Genomic DNA, 18,116 nt, shown 5'->3' with positions numbered 1-18,116 from the left:
AGCAAGGACAGAAAACTTTATTTGATCAGATTCCATGAAATTGAACAAAATTACATGGAAAATTTGTTTTTTTTTTAGTGTTTTGGTTTTTACCCCCAGTCCCGCGACCCATTTCACAAGTGCTCTTTAAATAACGATAACTCTGTTTGTGCTAGAGACAAAATTCAAACAGTTTTGGACAACATGTGGTGCATCACAGCAGCTCGAAGGTGCTCCTGTCTGAACACAGACAGAACAAATCAGTTCCACCAAGACGTTATGTAAGATGTAATGCTTCACATTACCATAACGAGAAAAAATTCGAAAGATGAAAATTATTTTTGCAATTTTACAGCCAAAATTATAAAATAAGTAAAGGCAGCTTGACGGATACATGGAATGCTAAAGGATTAAAGGCAGCATTCAGCATCTACCTGGGGCTTGCAGATTTAATAAAGTTCAGCATTACCCAGGATATCTTTTCCTTATCAGGCTTCACTGGAAATGACCTCGATAAGACCCAAATCCTGCTTTGGAGCACAAGCCACTGTAGCATTAAACCAGCAGCTGTCGTTACCGCAACTACGGGTGTCTACAGAACAACCAGTCTTAAGGACAACCAGGGGCGGAGCGTGGGGGTGGCTTACTGGGCTTAAGCCCGGGTTGTTTTGTCAGAAGCCCGGGGTCTTTTGGAGTGTAATTTTTTCATAGTTAGATGTCTGACTGACAACTGTATAAAACAAAAAGTACACACAATATTCGAAGCACATAGTGCACACTGTGGGAATTTACGACTGTGCGTGAATCCCCCCTGATATTGGTATGATCCGAGCTCAGGCACTAAGCGACTGAGCGAGGGGGCGGGGCAGCTGCTGCCTGTGAGTGCGCTGTTGGAGAAATGGAGCCAGCCATACTAAGGAGAGCTTAAGTTTGACCAGGTACCAAAGCAAATCATTCCTACTGTACAAATAATGTAAATACATGTATGACGGTGTATCACGAAAGATTGATATCAAAATGATCACTTGACCAATATTACGTTACTTGCTCTTCAAGTGAATCAACAAATGGCGAAATGAAAAGCTGAACAACAACAATGCTGTTTCTTTAGAGAGTCTTAGCTTACGTGTGTTTATTTCATATTTTCAGTTGTTACCCTCCACAGCTAAATAAATCGGTTTCAGTAATGCACTGATATACAAGAATGGACATAAGGGGCTTCTTTCAAAGAAAAAACTCTGGTAGATGTTATTTTATATATTATGCTTTGTTTGTTGTTCAGTATATTTCTATTCAAAACAAGAGGAACTTCAATACACAGCAGTATATTCACAGTTGAAACCAGATATTTACATACACTTTATGGAAAACACAATAACATTTTTTTACTGTACAACATCAATTTAAAGTAAACTTGTTTTGTTTTGGATAAATAAATATTGAAATATCTTTTGAATTAGTTAAATGTCAGAATAAAGAGAGAGATCTGTCTATTTTTTATCACTTTCATCACATTTAGGAGTACATATACACTAAGTTTATTGTTAATTAATAAGAAACTCCAGACGATTCCATTCTGAGCTGAAGAAGCTTCTGATAGGTTAGTAGAGTCCATGTGAGTAAATTGGCGGCACACGTGTGGATGCATATAAGGCAAAACACAGAGCCTGTTTCTTTGACATGGGAAAATTAAGAGATGTCAACCAAAACACCAGAAAAAGAATTGTGGAGCTCCATAAGTGTGGCTCAAGTTTGAATACAATTTGGTGCCATTTGCAATTAAGAAATACAGATAGTTTCTCTCTTTACCCTTAAAGTTAACAAATATGTTTTTTATATTTATCAATCTAAAAAAAAAATAAACATTTAGTCTGATTTGATGTTACAATTAAAAAAGTGTTTGTGTTTTGATCTGAAGAGTACATAAATATGTGGTTTCAACTGTATATTTGATGATTGTCAGCACAAAGAGGGAGAGAGAGGAACAGAGAGGGAACAAGAGCAGGTGAGACACACATGTTAGTCAAATGGTTGTTTACCAAAAGTATCACTGTATCATAGGTACTCATGTATCTCGTACCTAGTGTTTCTTTTTAGGTTTGTTATTTTTCAAATTCTATATTTATTAAGTTATGCAGGCTTGTTTGCACAACAAGGCTAAATAATTATATAAACTTTTCTCAATCTAAATAGTGGACTTTGGTAGAATAAAAAAAAATAAGTGTAGTGCAGGTCTATGATGATTTTTAGTACTACTATCATCTAGTTCTGATTCTGGTTCTGTCTTGGTTAAGTCCTCAGTAGTCCTGATTTTGAACTTGTTACGACCCGGCTCAAAAGCCGCAACATAAAAAAAGGAGACGAACAACAGAGTGTGGGTGAGAAGAGGTTTCATCCTAAAATGGAAAACCAGGTTGGCTAAAATGGCTGGTGCCACCAAGACCTGACTAGGTGTGGCCAATTAGCACCAGCTGAAAACACTGAGACGATTAGAAGCTGCAGAGGGACGTAACAAACTCTTGTAGTCCTGTTTTAATTCCGGATCAGTTCTGGGTCTGGTTGAATTGGGGTTTAGTCCTCGTGTCTTGATACAGCCCCGACTTTGTTCTGCCTTGCTGCTTAATTAAAAAACTAGTTTAAGGTGTCGTGCACATGTGATATATATTTTTCCCTATATGAAGTCATTCTTTTTTGAACAAAACTCAAAACAGAGCCTATTAATCTTTTTCATTCATTTCTACCCCCCCCCCAACAAAAAAAAAAAAAAACCCACATGCATACTACCCTTTATGGCTAAGCCCCGGGTGTTTCAAATGTCTGGCTCCGCCTCTGAGGAAAACTACAAGTCACTATCAGCCAAGACTTAACAATAACATGGAAACCTTGGCATTTTCTGCTTTAACTGTCTCAGCAGTGGCTTGCAAATAATGCAAACACCAGAGCACACACTGGAGACCTGGCACACAAAAAACACTTCCATTAAAGTGGAGGGAACTGCGTGCATCTGCCATCACTGGACAGGTTGTTATTGTTCTACTTGTTAGCCGCTGCATATCTGATGTTGAAATGTTTACACATTCACCACTTCACTTACGGTCCAGCTAACACTAATGCACGCGTGATGGGTGGTCCGTGGCCAAGATGAAAGCAGTCGATCTGATCACGTCTCAAAACTGCTCTGGAGACTTGAATCAAACCGTCTTTGTTGTAGTAAAATCAGACATTTGTATTTCACTTTGCAAATTCAATAAATCAAGCTTGGCATGAAAGTAACACTAAAGCCCTTCTGAGAAGCAGAGGAGGAAAAAAAAACAGGTCAAAAACAGGACATGTTGTTTGTTGTTGGGAAGTGACCATGTGACTCCTAGAGACATAAAGCATTTTTTGTCAGCAGTGCTATCTCCCTGGTTCTGGGGTTACAATATGGCTTTTGTAGTCATGCAGCACTGAAAGATCTAAGTCACTTTGATCCCGCTTAATAGAGTTTGGTAAATGATCTCAGTATGGGAGCTCCACCTCATCCGCGCGCACACACACACACACACACACACACACACACACACACACACACACACACACACACACACACTGTGGACACACTCATGCTTTTTCACACACACACAAATAAAGGATCAGGCCGCTCCACAGGTGAAAGCTCTTCCTCTTGCGGATCGCTGAGCCAAGCGTTCAAGCAGAAAAGTAGAAAATTTGCTTCTGCTCTGTGCTCCCTGCACATTCTGTGTCTTAAACAGTACCACACCATACCTCTGATCTAAATGAATCTGGGGTTTTTTGTATCTCATCATACACTGATTGAATCAACCTAATGTTACTAGGAGCTGCAGTTGGCTTTTATTCTTCAGAGCCATATTAACGAGAAAAGCCCATGAAAGTGACTAAAGGAGCTGCAAGGAGCTGCAAGGAGCCAGGGAGCGAGCGAGCAAGAGGGAGTCTGTTACGCAGCGTTTATCTGTGGTATGGTGATGACTCTTTTCCTCCAGCCTCTCAGCAAACTAAGCGCTTCCTGCCTGGTTTTTTTTCAAACAGCCATTTTTGTCCTTGAAACTAAAGCACACGCAATGAATTACAACCATCTTAAAGAGCTGTCAAGAAACAAGAGAGGGCTGGTTAGAGCAGAGGAGGTGAGGAGGAGGAATTCAAAGCCACACTGTTGGGGGAAAGAGGAGCGAGACAGGCGGCGAAATGAAAAACTGCAGAAGAGCTGCTGGGCCTTTGATGTGAGCGCGAGCATTAAGCCTGCTCTCGCCACCGCAGGCAAGGCTGAAGTTATTAGCAACTGGCTTCACGACCGAATACTGTTGACTGAGTAGACGACAAGAACAACTGAGGTCCAAAATTATTCATAAGCCCCTAATCGCCTTTTAAATATCCAAAGTAAACAGCAAAGAAGCCGATCCAACCTTTAACAAACTGTATGCTCTCAGCGATATGCTGCATATCTACAAGAACAATCTGTGTTGTAATGTTTGTGCTATGAAAAGCTTTTAGAGAAGTTTGAAGTTTGTTTAATTTTGCTCTTTTAATAGTCAGAGAGATTGGAATGCACCAAGATGAACTGTTCTCTTAAGAGAATTTTCTTTTTTCCCCTCAAGAAACCCACAAAATGTTGTGATGTACACAAAATCAAGAGTCTCACCATGCTCATGGCTCCACGAGGGAATTCCTATGAGCTAAAAAGAAAAAAAGTGATCTGATGATTTTAGTTTAGTGTTTGAGAATTTTTCTTTTTTGACCACAATAGGAAGTTTAACATGCTGATGTTTAGTGTGGATCTTATTTTGTCACGAACACATTTTACGTTAGTATATTTAACTTTCAAAAACACACAGGACTGCTGCCTCCCGAGTGACAACCTCGTGTGAATGTGGTCAGGTCGCGTGGTGGTTTGAGCCCTCTGCAGGCTGAAGTGTCCTTGGGCAAGATACTGCAGGATGCATCAATCAGAGTGTGTGTGTGTAAGCAAAAAGCAGTAGAAAATCTAAAGGCACAGAATAAATAAAAAGAGCTGTGTAAATGTGGCCTCGCAGCACAATTGCACTTTTGCATAAAAAAGCAGAACAGGAGTCTGTTTACCATCTGAAGAGGAGTACTGAGCACAGTTACAGGACAAACAGTGCATCTTAAGGGCAAGACAACTCTATAGCCAAAAAAGGCTATATGCACTGTTCTTTGATAGGTTTACATTTTGTTGTCACAGAATGAGCTTCTTGATTACACCTTTGTTGTCTTCATTGGTCAGTGTGACACCATTTCTCAACCACATTCATAGGCATCTTGTGCCAACATGCAGTGAAGTGTGCAGTACTGACAGGCTGAGCTGGTTGTGTTTACAACTAGTGGCAGTGAGGCAGAGTGATCTAGCTGCAGATGAATGTGTAGAGAGTCATTACCATCTGACAGAGAGGACAGCACCTGAGAGTAGGGGTGGTGGGAAAAAAATCGATACAGCATAGCATTGCAATATTTTACGCAGCAATATTACACTATACAGGGACACCAAACATGGATATTTAAATTGATCTAAATACTCAAGAACAAGAAAACTATGAACACGACTGCTCACCTCGGGGACCTCTGTCCTGAACATTAGCCGAGGAAACTTACATTAACTCAGCTCAAGCAAAATCAACCAATCAAACTTCCTAATTCAGAGCAAGCTAATAGCTAAGTTGGTAAAAACAGGACAGCGAGCTTCTTATATGTGATTGTAATCAATGTTTTTTTCACATTCTGCAGCCAATATGACTAAACATTTGCCCAGAGCTTAAGGATGTTGAACCATGCATGACTTGCACAGGTTGCCTGATAGGAGGCAACCTTTCTGCAAACAGTTGCAATCTGACTTGGACTGACTGAAGTCACTCTCAGAGAGACTGTCAAAATTTTGTAAATAATTACTACCTAATTTATAAACACAGACAAATTGCCAACCTGGTGCCATTGGTCTGAAGGATACTTTTTTACTGAGCACAACTTGAGGGAGCTCAACTCAGCTGGCTCAGCTGGTTGTGTTCTGGTTTATATTCCTGTAGAACTGAAGGCTACTGAGCATGTAATGTAATAGTTAAATGTGAATTTCTGTCTATGTGTTTTTCAATGATTTATTACAGTTTATTGCTGTATTATGAGAAACAGATTGCATATAATTGCCAACTGATGTCAGACTAACTGTCTCATGGCAACATTTATGGCAGGTTTTAGTGACGTGCTGGTGTGCTTGAAGTTGTGATAAGCACTTACCATACTGGGTTGTCAATTATACAAAACTAAGCTTGATTTAAATTACAGTTAACTATACATTAAGAGAAGAAGGCAATCCAATTCAGATTCTAGCTACAGTCATTAACACCTTTTATGCAGTGTCACACTAATTGAAAATGCACATACATCCATCTATCACATGGATGTATCCATCTATATACGAAATTGTGCCAATGCAAGTCTTACATAGTTAACAGACAATAAAATCATCACTTATTAATTATACATCTTTTCAGTCAACTCATCCTTGTGAGCATAACCTTTAACCTGTGGGAAGATTAAAAAAAAAAAAAAAAAAGACAGCCAACTTTCCCACCAGTAGCATATGAATCCTCATGCCATATGGTACAATTGTCATCTGTTGCAACATAGTTCTCAGTAAATCTCTATAAATGTGGCCTTGATCCTGGGGGAAAGGATAGCTTGGCCTCCACACCCACTATGGATCAGCAGGCTTTCCTCTGTACTTCCAGTGGATCGGTTTCAACTGGAAAGAGACAGGTGCTTCACTTGACCTGAGTTGTCAGGACAAATTCAAAAAAGGTCACGCAAGATACACATCTCACAGAGAATGCAAAAATGTCGCGGTATTCACGACTGTTAAACCTTGGATATTTGACATAATTAAATTCCGCTGACCCTGAAATCGCCTGGACCCCGTGTCAGTTGTCCTGCCATCAAAGGAACATATATGTGTGTGTGTGTGTCTGCTTTCACAGTCGGCGGTGACTCATTCCTCTCCACTGTAACACATGTGTGGCTACATAATGGCACAGCTTTAAAAGGGCCGCATGCTTTTGCTGCTCCTTCGGTGGTTTGTGTACTAGGGAGGGACAAAAAAAAGTGCTCAAAATGAAGAGCGAGACAGATCCTCTGTGATTAACATTTAATTCAAGAGTGCGCATTTCTAGCTTTTCCACTGCCCCACCGAGTGTGTGTATGGAGTGTGTGAAAACACACACACATGAAAACAGGCAGATGAAGCCTTGACTTAGTGTGTGTGTTTACATGGGTGTGCTACAAAAAACATGGAATTAAGCATGCGACTCTTTTGTAGATGTATTAGGGAGTGGCTGAACGAGTGAAGCAGTGATAGTAGCAGAGAAACAGAGACCATCCCTGGTTATTTGCATAAGAAGAGCTATGAAAGGGGAAACAAAAACGTGTTGTATAACATTCAAGAATTCCAGACGTGATCTAATGACTAAAAAAGAAGGGGGCCAGCAGGATTAAGAGATTTGCCATGTTTCCCCCCTACCTGCCTCTCCCTTCTTCCATGTCCCCTAAGGAACATCTCCACAGCCATCTCTTGTGGAATAGGGCAGACAGGACAGCGCTAGCCCCTGCTTCCTGTGCTGCAGGCTGCAGCTCTCTCAGTTCCCTGCTCAGGAGAACCCATTAGTCCACAATTTGTTTGATAGCCTGGACACATGAGGGGGGGTCTGTTTAATGCATGAGTTAGAGGAAACGCATTACTGTAGTGTCGCTGAAGGAGGAGACCATTGCAAAAGACCACATGGAAATAAAAGAGATAAAGTAGATGATGTTGGAATGCAATGATTATAAGTAACAAATGGGCTTGTAGCCAAAAATGATATATTCTCTTAACTTTTGTTCCATTTATTTTTAATTGATTTTCTAAACTATTCCACAGCAACTGTCTAAAAGAATGACAGTAACTATGCTGTCACTCATTTAATTTGGACTGTGTTGCTTTTTTTGAAGCTAGATGCTACCTTATATTGATGAAAGGGTAGAGTTCTAATTTACCAGCTAATACTGGCAAGCTTGGATAGCAACCTGTATCCATAAACTGTATGGGTACAATGAAAAACTTTGAAAAAACTGTCCACAGAGGGTAAAATAATTTCTTGCACCAAGCTATAAATGTGCTTTTTAATGATGTAAGGCTTGGCACTTTAACATGGGAGTCTGTGGAGATTGACTCAGTTTTGGAGCATGCCTCAAGTGCCAGCTGGAGGAACTGCACCTGTGGAACTTTCACGATTCATAAATTTTCAGATCTGGATGTTGCCCCTTGGAAAAAAACATAGTCATCCTGTTTTAAAGCATTTTAGCTGTTCGTGAAACAGTCAAACATTTAATAGAAAAAGATTGAAAAACATAAAATGATGTTCTTTTCTGCCAGTGGTCCAATATGAGTCAACAGGGCCAGTGCTGGCTGGTAACAAAACCAGTGTAGCAGTTCATTCCTACAATAATCTTTGTGCGATCACCACTGAACTTGTTTATAATGTTATATATGATGACTTCAAAGCAGGCTTTTGTTCCTAAATGGCCTCCACCTCCACACAAACAACAAGTAGTTGCATAAAGCATTCAGAATTTTTAAAAAACAGGCGCTGTGGCAAAGGGGGAGGGGGATTGCGAGCTTACAGGGATTTCATTTGTACCTTTATGCAACTGCCAGTGTCGCCGAGGTGCAGGTGGGACGGATGGCGATGTGATTCTACTGCTGTTAATGTTGAGTTCTCATATGGCGTCCATACTGGTGGACACAGCAGTGCTGTGCATACCAGTCACGAGCACTGTGAAGCATTCAGAGCAGGCTGCTTCACCGTTACTGTATTTTAAAAAGAAGCATGAATGGCAAATGAATGCCAAATCTGATTGCCAAATGTGGGGTTCATTGCACGAATTTTGCAAACACATTAGCTTGTTTATTATATCATATCAGTATGTTGGCTCCAATACATGAAGCTCACCTGCATTCATTGCTGCTACACACTGTTATAAACCACATGCACAAAAGCGAAACTATGTGAGGCAGTGAGGAGCCCTGAGGAGTCCTGGACAGGCTGTTATCTCATCCAGGGAGATAGGAAGTATGGACAGGAAATCTAGAGGGAGGGGGAGGAGAGGGCCCATATGGGAAGTACAGTGTAAACAGTCTCAGCTTTTAATCATCCCAGCTCACGTTCGGAACTGGACACACTTTGATGTTCTCCCTCAGTACCCTCTCCACCCTCCCCTCCTTAGTTCCCAAACGGCTGTGCTGAGGGCCAGTCGAGGGGCGGGTGTGCAGATAGTGGCCTGGGACGCTTTAGAGAGACGGGGAGGCATTCACTACCTTGTAGGACACTGAGACGAAAAAATGTGAAGTGTTGCACAGTTACCCAGTGTCAAGCCTTAATTATAGCTTATGTATTTGAGGGAGCTCTCAAAGTTCACTTCAACATTTCAAAAACAACAATGCAGAAAAGGAATAAAAGAAAGTCAAGATGACTTTAAGTTAACATAGGTGGAGTTTTAAGGATACCTTAATTGGACCTGTTAAAAGAACACAGTTTATCTCCATTTCTCAAAAAGAAGTTCCAACAACAATCCTCAAGTTCGTCATTGTTTCAGAAGCTTTTGGGCTTCTCCTTTAATCACCGAGTTTCATTTTGGAAGGGAGAGGGAGTCAAAATTCCTCAGCACTTGTATTTGTCCAAATAGTGCTGGCCAGACCAGTGTTCCAGTGAGCGTGTTCATTCAGAGGAAAGGGCACACTTCCAGGGAGATCACAGTTTAACAGATCAGACGGAGACAAGTACCACAGTGAAATCTCATGGATTCAGAACTTCAGAGTTTGTCCCACACATGGTAGCAAACATGATCAAAACAAGGATGCAATGCAATTCCCAGGCTCAGGGAAGCAACGTATTGATAAAGATGAACAAGCATCTAAAATGACAAAAGATGAAAACTCTGTTAGTCCATAAAAATTTTCAGAAAAGTGGAATATAAAAGACATGCATCGACAAGGTTGGCTTATATTTAACACAGACGAGAATGCTATGCAAGATGGAAACTGGAACTTTTTAGCCATCAGTCCCCTCGTCCACTGGAAGACAAGAACATAAAGTGGGACCATGAAGCTGCCTGCAGAGGCAACAGAGACCTGTTACAACAGGCCTGAGCTGCAACAAAGAGCATCCTGCAGCATAACACCACCTCTGTGCAGTATGAGAACAGCCAGGGAGGAGAGAGCCTCGCAGGACCATGCCCTCCCAGCCTTGGACAGCAACACAATTGGTGGTTTGACCAGAGGAAAACAGAGTAGATGTATAACCTATTTGGGCAGCCGAAAAAAAAGAAAAACAGAAAGAAACAGGGGGGAAAAAGCAGGGATCTTATCAGCACAAAATTAAGCTGACGGTGGCAGAGATAAAAAAGAATGGTTTGAGGGTGGCACTCAACCTTTCATCCACACCTTTAGGGGAATACACAGCTTCATTAAAACCCTGTGTCGCCCTACAAACATTGCAAAGTCTTAAACAACAACAACAACAACAAAAAGCTGGAAATCCCAGAAAGCTGGAAGTGCTTTGATCTCAACAGCTATGTGTTATGTATCCACAACATGTTGTCAACATCCCACACAGACAGGGTCCAGTCAGATCAGCTTAAAACTGGAGTGGGAAAGCAGAAGTGGCTTTTCACTGTGACTAATGCTGGGCTTTTCTCCATCAGAGCATTATAAATCCTTATCAACTATGGCAAACTGCAGCATCTGGCTCACCATTCATAAAACCTCCCATACCTGGTGAGTGAAGCGAGACAAGATCCCACAGAACCTAATATCTTTCGTCCCGTGTCTCTGGAGACGGCAAATAAATCGACACGGCGGAGCTTTACAGCGTAGGGACCTTAATCCACTCTTGAATCCTGAATATGCACACTGAATAGAGAACATACTTCACATTTGGACAGTTAAAGGCAAGATTTTTAACCTAAAAAACCCCCCATTAAATGACAGGTTTTATATTGGTCTCGACATGCTGTCATTTTGCAGTCACTGGCCACACCTTGATATTAAATATAATGGGAGAGAGCATCAAATGCCAAAAATAGTCACTGCAAAACAAAACAGTTACCTTAGAAAAGATACACGTTAGAGAGGCTGGTGGACTGAGCCAAACCACTGTTTCTCAGGAGAGAGCTAAAATAGACTGAAAATAAGCTAACCTCAATAACACGTTTGTCATCACTGTTGTTAAAGGAATTCATATGTTCTATCATCACAAGCCCAGTGTTGAGTGGAAAGAGTGCTGCTGTAAGCAGCTCTCAGAAAGGCACACTGTGCTGTAAACTATAGTCTCTGCTGCAGGAGTCTTTTAGCAGCGGGTGCTGTGTAAACTGTAGGGAAACATAAGTCACTCTACAGAGGGATTGGTGCACTGAAAGAGGTGGGAGTGTAAAATAACTTTCCAATTAAGGCTTTTAACACAGACTAAGTTATTAGTCAAGCGGTGATTGCAAAAGAGGTTAAAGTGACTCTCTTGGGGGGGTCCAAAGAATAACACTTACTGTGTTAAGTGTTCCCAGTAGTGTACTATAGGAGAAGCTTTCAGGCTGGTAATCCATATCTGACAGAGCAGAAGTGTAACTACATGTGTTGTAAAGCTGTTCTATCAATACACAAAATGAAGATCAGATATTGACCATATGATCATTGAGTTAGTCTATTGCAGTCTATGGAAAATTGTTGCACCAGGTGCCACAAAGGTGCTGGGCCACCTGTGCACCAGGTGAGCTTTGAGGTAAATGGACAGTGCTGTGGTCATGTAGTGCAGGTACCCTTTGATGACACCCTACCTGCATGAGTTTTCCCTCTGCTTTGCCGGCACTTCCTCCCACGAACACCCCTTCCAAGGTGAGGGGTTTCCCCGTGGGCTCGTGCTTCAGCAGCGTCACCTTGATAATCGCTCGGAGAACCGGCCGCTCGGACTCCAGGCCCTGCTGGCCCAGCACCACCTGCAGAGCCGCCATGAGCAGCCACGGCCAGAGCCCGGCCGGGCGCCGCTGTGGGACGGTCATGGCCTCGGCTGTAGCGGCGGGTCCCGGCCGCACATCTTGGACTTCAAAGCAGGCAAGCACCGCGGATAAACAAGACGCAGGAAAGCGGTATCGACAAGTACACGCACAGGTCCCGCTTTATTCCTTCTGCCTACTTGCTTAACAGATCTGGGCTTTCAAAGCCGGAGGACTTCCATGGTAACTCATAAAACTTCCATTCAACACTAGAGTTAATATTCCCAGTCTAACACGTTACAGATATGCATATGTCTCACGTGGAAAGTGATGTCTCACACGAGGAAAAAGCTCCGATTAACTGTTATCCAGTGTCATTAATGTGGGTTGAGAAGCACTGCATGCGCCAGTGCACTGTGAAGACGAGCCGTGCCGTATTAGATCTTAAAGAGTGCATTTGTTTCCACCGGGGTGCTCTTCATCACAGGCGGGTCTATGTCCTCGTCTGGAGGGTGTTTACGTGGTAGCTTAACTCCGGTATCCTCTCCAAGAAGGACTGGGTCCTCTCCTGGCAACTGTGTATCCGTAAATCCTCGGGACTGTTTTTACAATGCAGCGCACATTGACCACTGTACCTTCCAGTCATATTTTGCGAGCACACAGGAGGCAAAGCTTTAAAAGTTAAACCCGTCCCGTGAGAGCAACACTTTGTGGATAAATCCACCAAAAACGCACGAGAGCGACGTCTACGACTTCAAAGGCTGGCTTACAGGTTGCCGCCGGAGAGTTATGAGGCATGCTGACGGATCAAATGCGGCGCCGAAAAGTTGGGCAATGTTTCTTACAGCCGACGAGTTGCGAAAAAATAATCCTCGAAGAAGCTGCTCCGTTCAGCACACAGCTCTGTGTAATTATTAACCGAAGCAAACGGGCCGTTGCCTTACTTTGCTTGTAGCCTGGTAATTAAAACTGGGTCCGAAGCGGCTTCAGTGACACGGCCATCAACTTCTTTCAAACCTACCCGTCAGGGGGGCGACACGCGCGCGCGCACGCATACACACACACGCAGGCTTCCCCCGAGTTCAGTGCCTCCGCTGCACTGTGAGAAATTAGACCCGATCCTCCTGAGAAGAATGAAGGAAATTGACTCGTTTATCAAAACTATCACTGAAAGCGGAGGGGGAAATCTGCAAAAAGTTAATTTAAAAAGTTGCCCAGCCTCCTTGTAGTGTTTGTTTGAAGGGGATAAAGCATAGAGACACAGTGTACTATTATAACACCGTTCTAGAACTTTACCTCCCGGACTCTGTCTCTCCCCTGGGATCTCATTTGAAAGTGTCTACCTGCTCCCTCTCCTGCTACTTTCACGTGCTAACGGGGACGGGAGTTTGATCAACACTTCACCCCTAATCCTGTAAACAGATTGTGTTTCAAGTGTTTTACGTTGTTATTTGTATAAGCCATTAGTGGAATTGCAGCGTTAGTACTACATTTTTCTAACGTCACTGAAAATCTATTTTGCGGTAAGAATCAAACGCAATCTAATTTTCTTGCATGTGTAAGAACGTAAACATACAAACAAACAAAAATCGTTCATTTTCTTTTAACGTTATCGTAGGTGGAGTTAACGAGGAGCACCTGAATGCAGCATTAGTAAGTGGAAGGCGGATCCGCCGAAAAGCAGCAGTTTCACCAAAAACAAGTAAGTGGCTCCCTCTGGTGTCTACAACAAGCAACACCCCTTTATTATTAATAATGCAGTACACACTAAACATCCAACCATAAACTGTATTCACGTTTATTTAAAATTCTAGTTTCATATTTTAAAAAGTACATCAATAGTGAGAATAAAAAGGTAGGGAAAACACAATAAAGCAAACAATCAGTAGACAAAGTGTTTCTCCCTCGTAAAATAATTTGAGTCCTTTTTAAGCACTCCAATACCAATTTATGGTTTACAAGACTTATTTTTCTATTTCAGTTCTTTGAAAATAACATTACAATCTGGTAAAACTATTTCACAAAATCATGTACGTAAATATCCATGCTTTATACATTTACAAGCATACTTGTTTTAAAAATGTAATTTAAAATTTTACAGAAATAAAAGCATCAGTGTTAATTACAATGGATGTGTAAAATAAGAGGAGAAAACATTACTGTACAACTACATACAATGTACAACATATATGTACTTCTGCAAAAGACTTTGTAATAAGATTTAAAAGAGAACAAAGCAACAAGCATTCACACAATAAATCATCTTTCCAATTCGAGACTCAAGTATGGTAATAGTAAGAGCTTAAGCTCACATCCTGGAGTGACTCAAGGCTCCCTGTCACATGCCAATCAAACCAACAAGCTGAGATCTATGATGAGAAATATGAGACACTGTCATCACGGATCTGTTGATTTTAGCAAGCATAAAAGCCTTAATTGCCTTTTCTTTCACTAATTTTACTCTGGAATTTGACCCTAAACAGCCTTACCTAAAGAGTTGGTGTATTTCCTGTGCAGCTGCTGTTATAATTTCAGACTGGAATCACTGGAAGTATCACCAACTGTAACAGGTACAATATCCCTCTCATGATCTGTGGTAACCTTAATGTAGGGACACAGAGAACGCAAATAATCCAGGCTTTCTGCTAAACTATATATAAGGCCACTAAATATATATATAGTATAGATTTATTCAAATTATATAACAATATCAATAATTTTCTGTATGAATACAGCCTGAAACATAATCGGATTTTCACATGTTCTACATGTTGTTCTAAACGTTGAAAAAGAACCAACTTTTCAAAACAGTATGCAAAATATTTGCTACATTTTTTAACTATGCGGAAAGATCCATTATTAATGATCTGTGTGTGGAAAAAGCTTCAGTGTCAGGTTTGATCACCTAGAGCAACAGTAACCTCATTGCCACTTTATTAGGTACACCAACTGCGTCTTAACACAATTATCTACTGAGTTGATCACTTTGCAGTAACCCAGAATGTGCAACATCAGACACTGATGATCTACTGGGATTTCCGCATCTCTGAATGCATACATCCTTGAACCTTTATGCAGATGTACTACAACATTAGAGGATGACGCTGAGTGCCACTCAATTGCTGCTGCCACACTCAGATGGTCAGAATCTCGCATGTACAGCATGAAAGCATGGATCTATCCTGCCTTTTATCAATGGTTCATGCTGATGGTGATGTAATGGTGTCAGGGATAGTTTTTGGTACCAACTGAGCACTGTTTAAACTCCACAGCCTGTCGGAGTGTTGATGCTAACCGCATCCATTCCTTTATTACCAATGTGTCCCCATCTTCTGATGGCTGCTTCCAGCACCATGCCACAAACCTCAAACTGGTTTCTTAAGAACAACAGTGAGTTCACTATTATTTTACTCAACTGGTCTTCACAATATCCAGATCTCAACCTAATAGAGTACCTTCAGGATGCTCTATTAGGTTATTCCCATCGTGTGCATCTGACAAAACGTCAGCAACTGTGTGCTGTTATCACGTGAGTCTGAACCAAAATCTCTGAGGAATGTGTCTCATGTTCCTCAATGAAAAAAGATCAACTATCATTTCTAACCTTTCTTGCAATTGCAGCCTATCAAGAACCAAAACCACTGTGCTGCTCTGATCCACCCTCCCGCCTTCCCTTGCAAACTTTCCTACAAGTTTGGGTTACTTTACTGTCTAGCACAGTAAAGGAAAAAACATCTTAGATCAGGAACGTGATGCATCAAAAAATACCTCAATGTCAAACATTACAAAAAAACATAAAACAGATGCACTTTAGCTTCAGGAACTCTTCAATGCGCAGCCTTACCTCAATGATAGCATCCTCAGGCATTTCCTCTGGTACAGACTCCACACACTGCTCTTTGTATGGAACTAGAGGAGCAATACTCGATGCAGATACTATGGTGGGTCCAGCAGAGAAAGGGATAGACCTGATGACACCGTTGCTGTCACACAGTGGGCTGTCACGGGTGTTGGATGAAGACTCTAGCTCAGGGACCACCTCGTCTTGGGGCTCAACTTTAACCAGGCAGGTATTGGGTGGGGTCTGCATGACCTCATCTGCGATCTTAAAAATTGCCTCCAAGTTGATTTCACAGTTTTTCACCTCCTGCTTCTCATTTTTCTGCAGGCATTGGTTATTGTCGTGGAAACACAACATACCGACAGGATATCCTGCCTAAAATGGTGATATAAAAGCATATGTTAAAGATGGCCCAAATACCACTCACTGACTTGTTACGTCACATGACAGTGGTCCTACCTGATAATAACTCTGAGGCGAGAATAAGCCTGTCTGAAGGCCACCACCTGCCATATGAGGGGCCACAAGGTTGGGATGGTAGCAATGACCAACTTCAGGAAGGACAAAAGATAGCATGTTAAGTGAAATGGTACACTGGCTATATTTTACTAAATAATATTTAATGCTTACGTGGGGAATAGTAGCCAGGCTGGTACTGAGCATTACAAGGACTATAACTGGTGAAATTTGGACTTCCATGGTTTGCGTGGGCCAGGAAATTCTGCTGAATGTGCACAGCATTGGCGCTTGAGTTTACTCCAGTGTAAGGGCGGTTTAAAGGTACTGGTAGCTCTTTGCCTGAGGAAAACAAAGCAGAAGGAAGAGCCGCAGCCCTCATCAGGAATCGTGGTGGGATGGGGGTCCCAGTGTAGGCTTGGGTTTTACTTGGATAGTAAGGAGGAGTGGCCTTTTGATTTGTGGGGCTCAGCAGCAAAGAGCCTCCCGAAGAAACTGGAAGACACAAAGCACAACAACAACCTTTTAGACAGTACGAGAGGGCTTAAGTGTTGGTACAGGAGGGCACAGACTTATTGTCCTTAATAAGTTCAATATGGTGTTCGGAAATATGACAGAAAACCCTATCAGGGTAATATTTCTTGAAAACATCTGAGTATTTTCTCTGTGACATGTAAGATTGTCAAATGAAAGTTTAGTAATTCCTCTGGTCAACAGAAAAATATATTTAGAATACTCTCAAATGAGGTCAACTCTCCAGCAACACTTATAGTACAGCTTTATTACTTATGTCAAGGTCATCCCTCATGAAGGCCACAGGCCCAAACATGCCGATCAAGTAATAAAGCTGTGCTTCAACCTCTTTAGACCCTTGTTCTAAAGAGGAAGTAGGCGAAGTTGCGGCAGAAAGCTTTGTTCTGTTTTAAAGAATATTCTTCAGTTACAAAGTTTATGTACATAAAATGGGACAGTGTTGTATTTTTTTAAGGAGCTGATGACCCTTTTTACACAGAACTACTGTGCACTTTTGCAGAAACTACTCTTGTGGCTGAGGAACGGTTAGTGTGAACTTGAGCACCTCAGGGAAACCATATATTTCCACTATTATCCCTTAATAGCACTTGCCTCTTCTCATAGATGTTCCTCTGTCTTCCCCATCCCGATACAGGCGCTGATATCCACTCGGGGACCGGCACTTTATGTTCAGACCGGCTTGCAGCTTGGCCTTATTGTCCACGGTGAGCCTCCTCAGCCTCGAAACGAGTTCAGGCTGGTCTCGCTTGAAGTTGGGGTTGTAAAAGCTTGGATACTCCTTGCCGTCCAGGTCCTGTTGAGGGTCGGCCTTCTTGAACCCGTACAAGTTGAGCTGACGGACAAAGCTGGAGAAGTTGGTGGTTTTGAAGGAGTCGGCACTGCCCGCGGTGATGGCATTTGGAGACAGGATCTGCTTCTCGAACAGCTGCTGGTCAATGACGATTACCTCGCCCTGGCGGTCCCAGCAGATGGCGTTGTAGGCCGGGTTGTTCACCAGACGCCACAACTTTGCAGGAAAATTGCTGGGGTTGATTGAGTCCGGGAGTGAATTTAAACCGACTTCCATGCCTTTGCCTGTGCAACTGAGACAGGTATAACAATATTAAACAGCCCTGGTCAAAGCAGCTAACCTGCTTTACATGTTTATAACGTTACTATTTAACTTTAGTTTATGTTTTACATACACTCAAGTTATAACAAGTTAACAAAGTTATTTAACCACCATTCATTATATTAAACACATAATTACCCTTGTTAATGAAAACGG

General features: G+C 41.9%; 2 protein-coding genes across 2 annotated transcripts in view; both read right to left on the bottom strand.

Annotated features, from left to right (window-relative positions):
• Positions 1–13,334, bottom strand: part of rnf43 (ring finger protein 43) — a 109,176-nt gene extending 95,842 nt beyond the window's left edge. Inside the window, exon 1 of the mRNA XM_085364317.1 lies at positions 11,863–13,334. Coding sequence (XP_085220443.1) covers positions 11,863–12,084 — 222 coding nt within the window. The 5' untranslated portion in view covers positions 12,085–13,334. The remainder of the gene's footprint in view (positions 1–11,862) is intronic.
• Positions 13,335–15,717: 2,383 nt separating this feature from the next.
• On the bottom strand, positions 15,718–17,915 carry hsf5 (heat shock transcription factor family member 5). The gene is made up of 5 exons (XM_085364851.1): positions 17,441–17,915; positions 16,490–16,810; positions 16,319–16,410; positions 15,863–16,234; positions 15,718–15,729 (listed from the first exon to the last, which is right to left on the bottom strand). The coding sequence occupies exons 1-5, from the start codon at positions 17,913–17,915 to the stop codon at positions 15,718–15,720; spliced, it is 1,272 nt and encodes a 423-aa protein (XP_085220977.1).
• Between the last annotated feature and the right edge of the window lie 201 nt (positions 17,916–18,116).

The sequence above is a fragment of the Diplotaxodon limnothrissa genome, linkage group LG10 (genome assembly GCF_057381915.1).
Source record: "Diplotaxodon limnothrissa isolate DT_005_m linkage group LG10, D_limnothrissa_male_GT1.1, whole genome shotgun sequence".
In the NCBI taxonomy this organism is placed as follows: Eukaryota; Metazoa; Chordata; class Actinopteri; order Cichliformes; family Cichlidae; genus Diplotaxodon; species Diplotaxodon limnothrissa.
The sequence above is the reverse complement of the archived record's forward strand: the minus strand, read 5'-3'. Positions and strand labels throughout refer to the sequence as shown.

Bases quoted from the DNA above. Each gene is read 5' to 3' on its own strand.
- hsf5 (XM_085364851.1), bottom strand. From the start codon at position 17,915: ATGGAAGTCGGTTTAAATTCACTCCCGGACTCAATCAACCCCAGCAAT. The intron at 16,811-17,440 runs GCAAGTGCTATT...TGTGTCTTCCAG, and splicing joins AGGAACATCTATGAGAAGAG to TTTCTTCGGGAGGCTCTTTG. The intron at 16,411-16,489 runs GTAAGCATTAAA...TCCTTCCTGAAG, and splicing joins GCCTGGCTACTATTCCCCAC to TTGGTCATTGCTACCATCCC.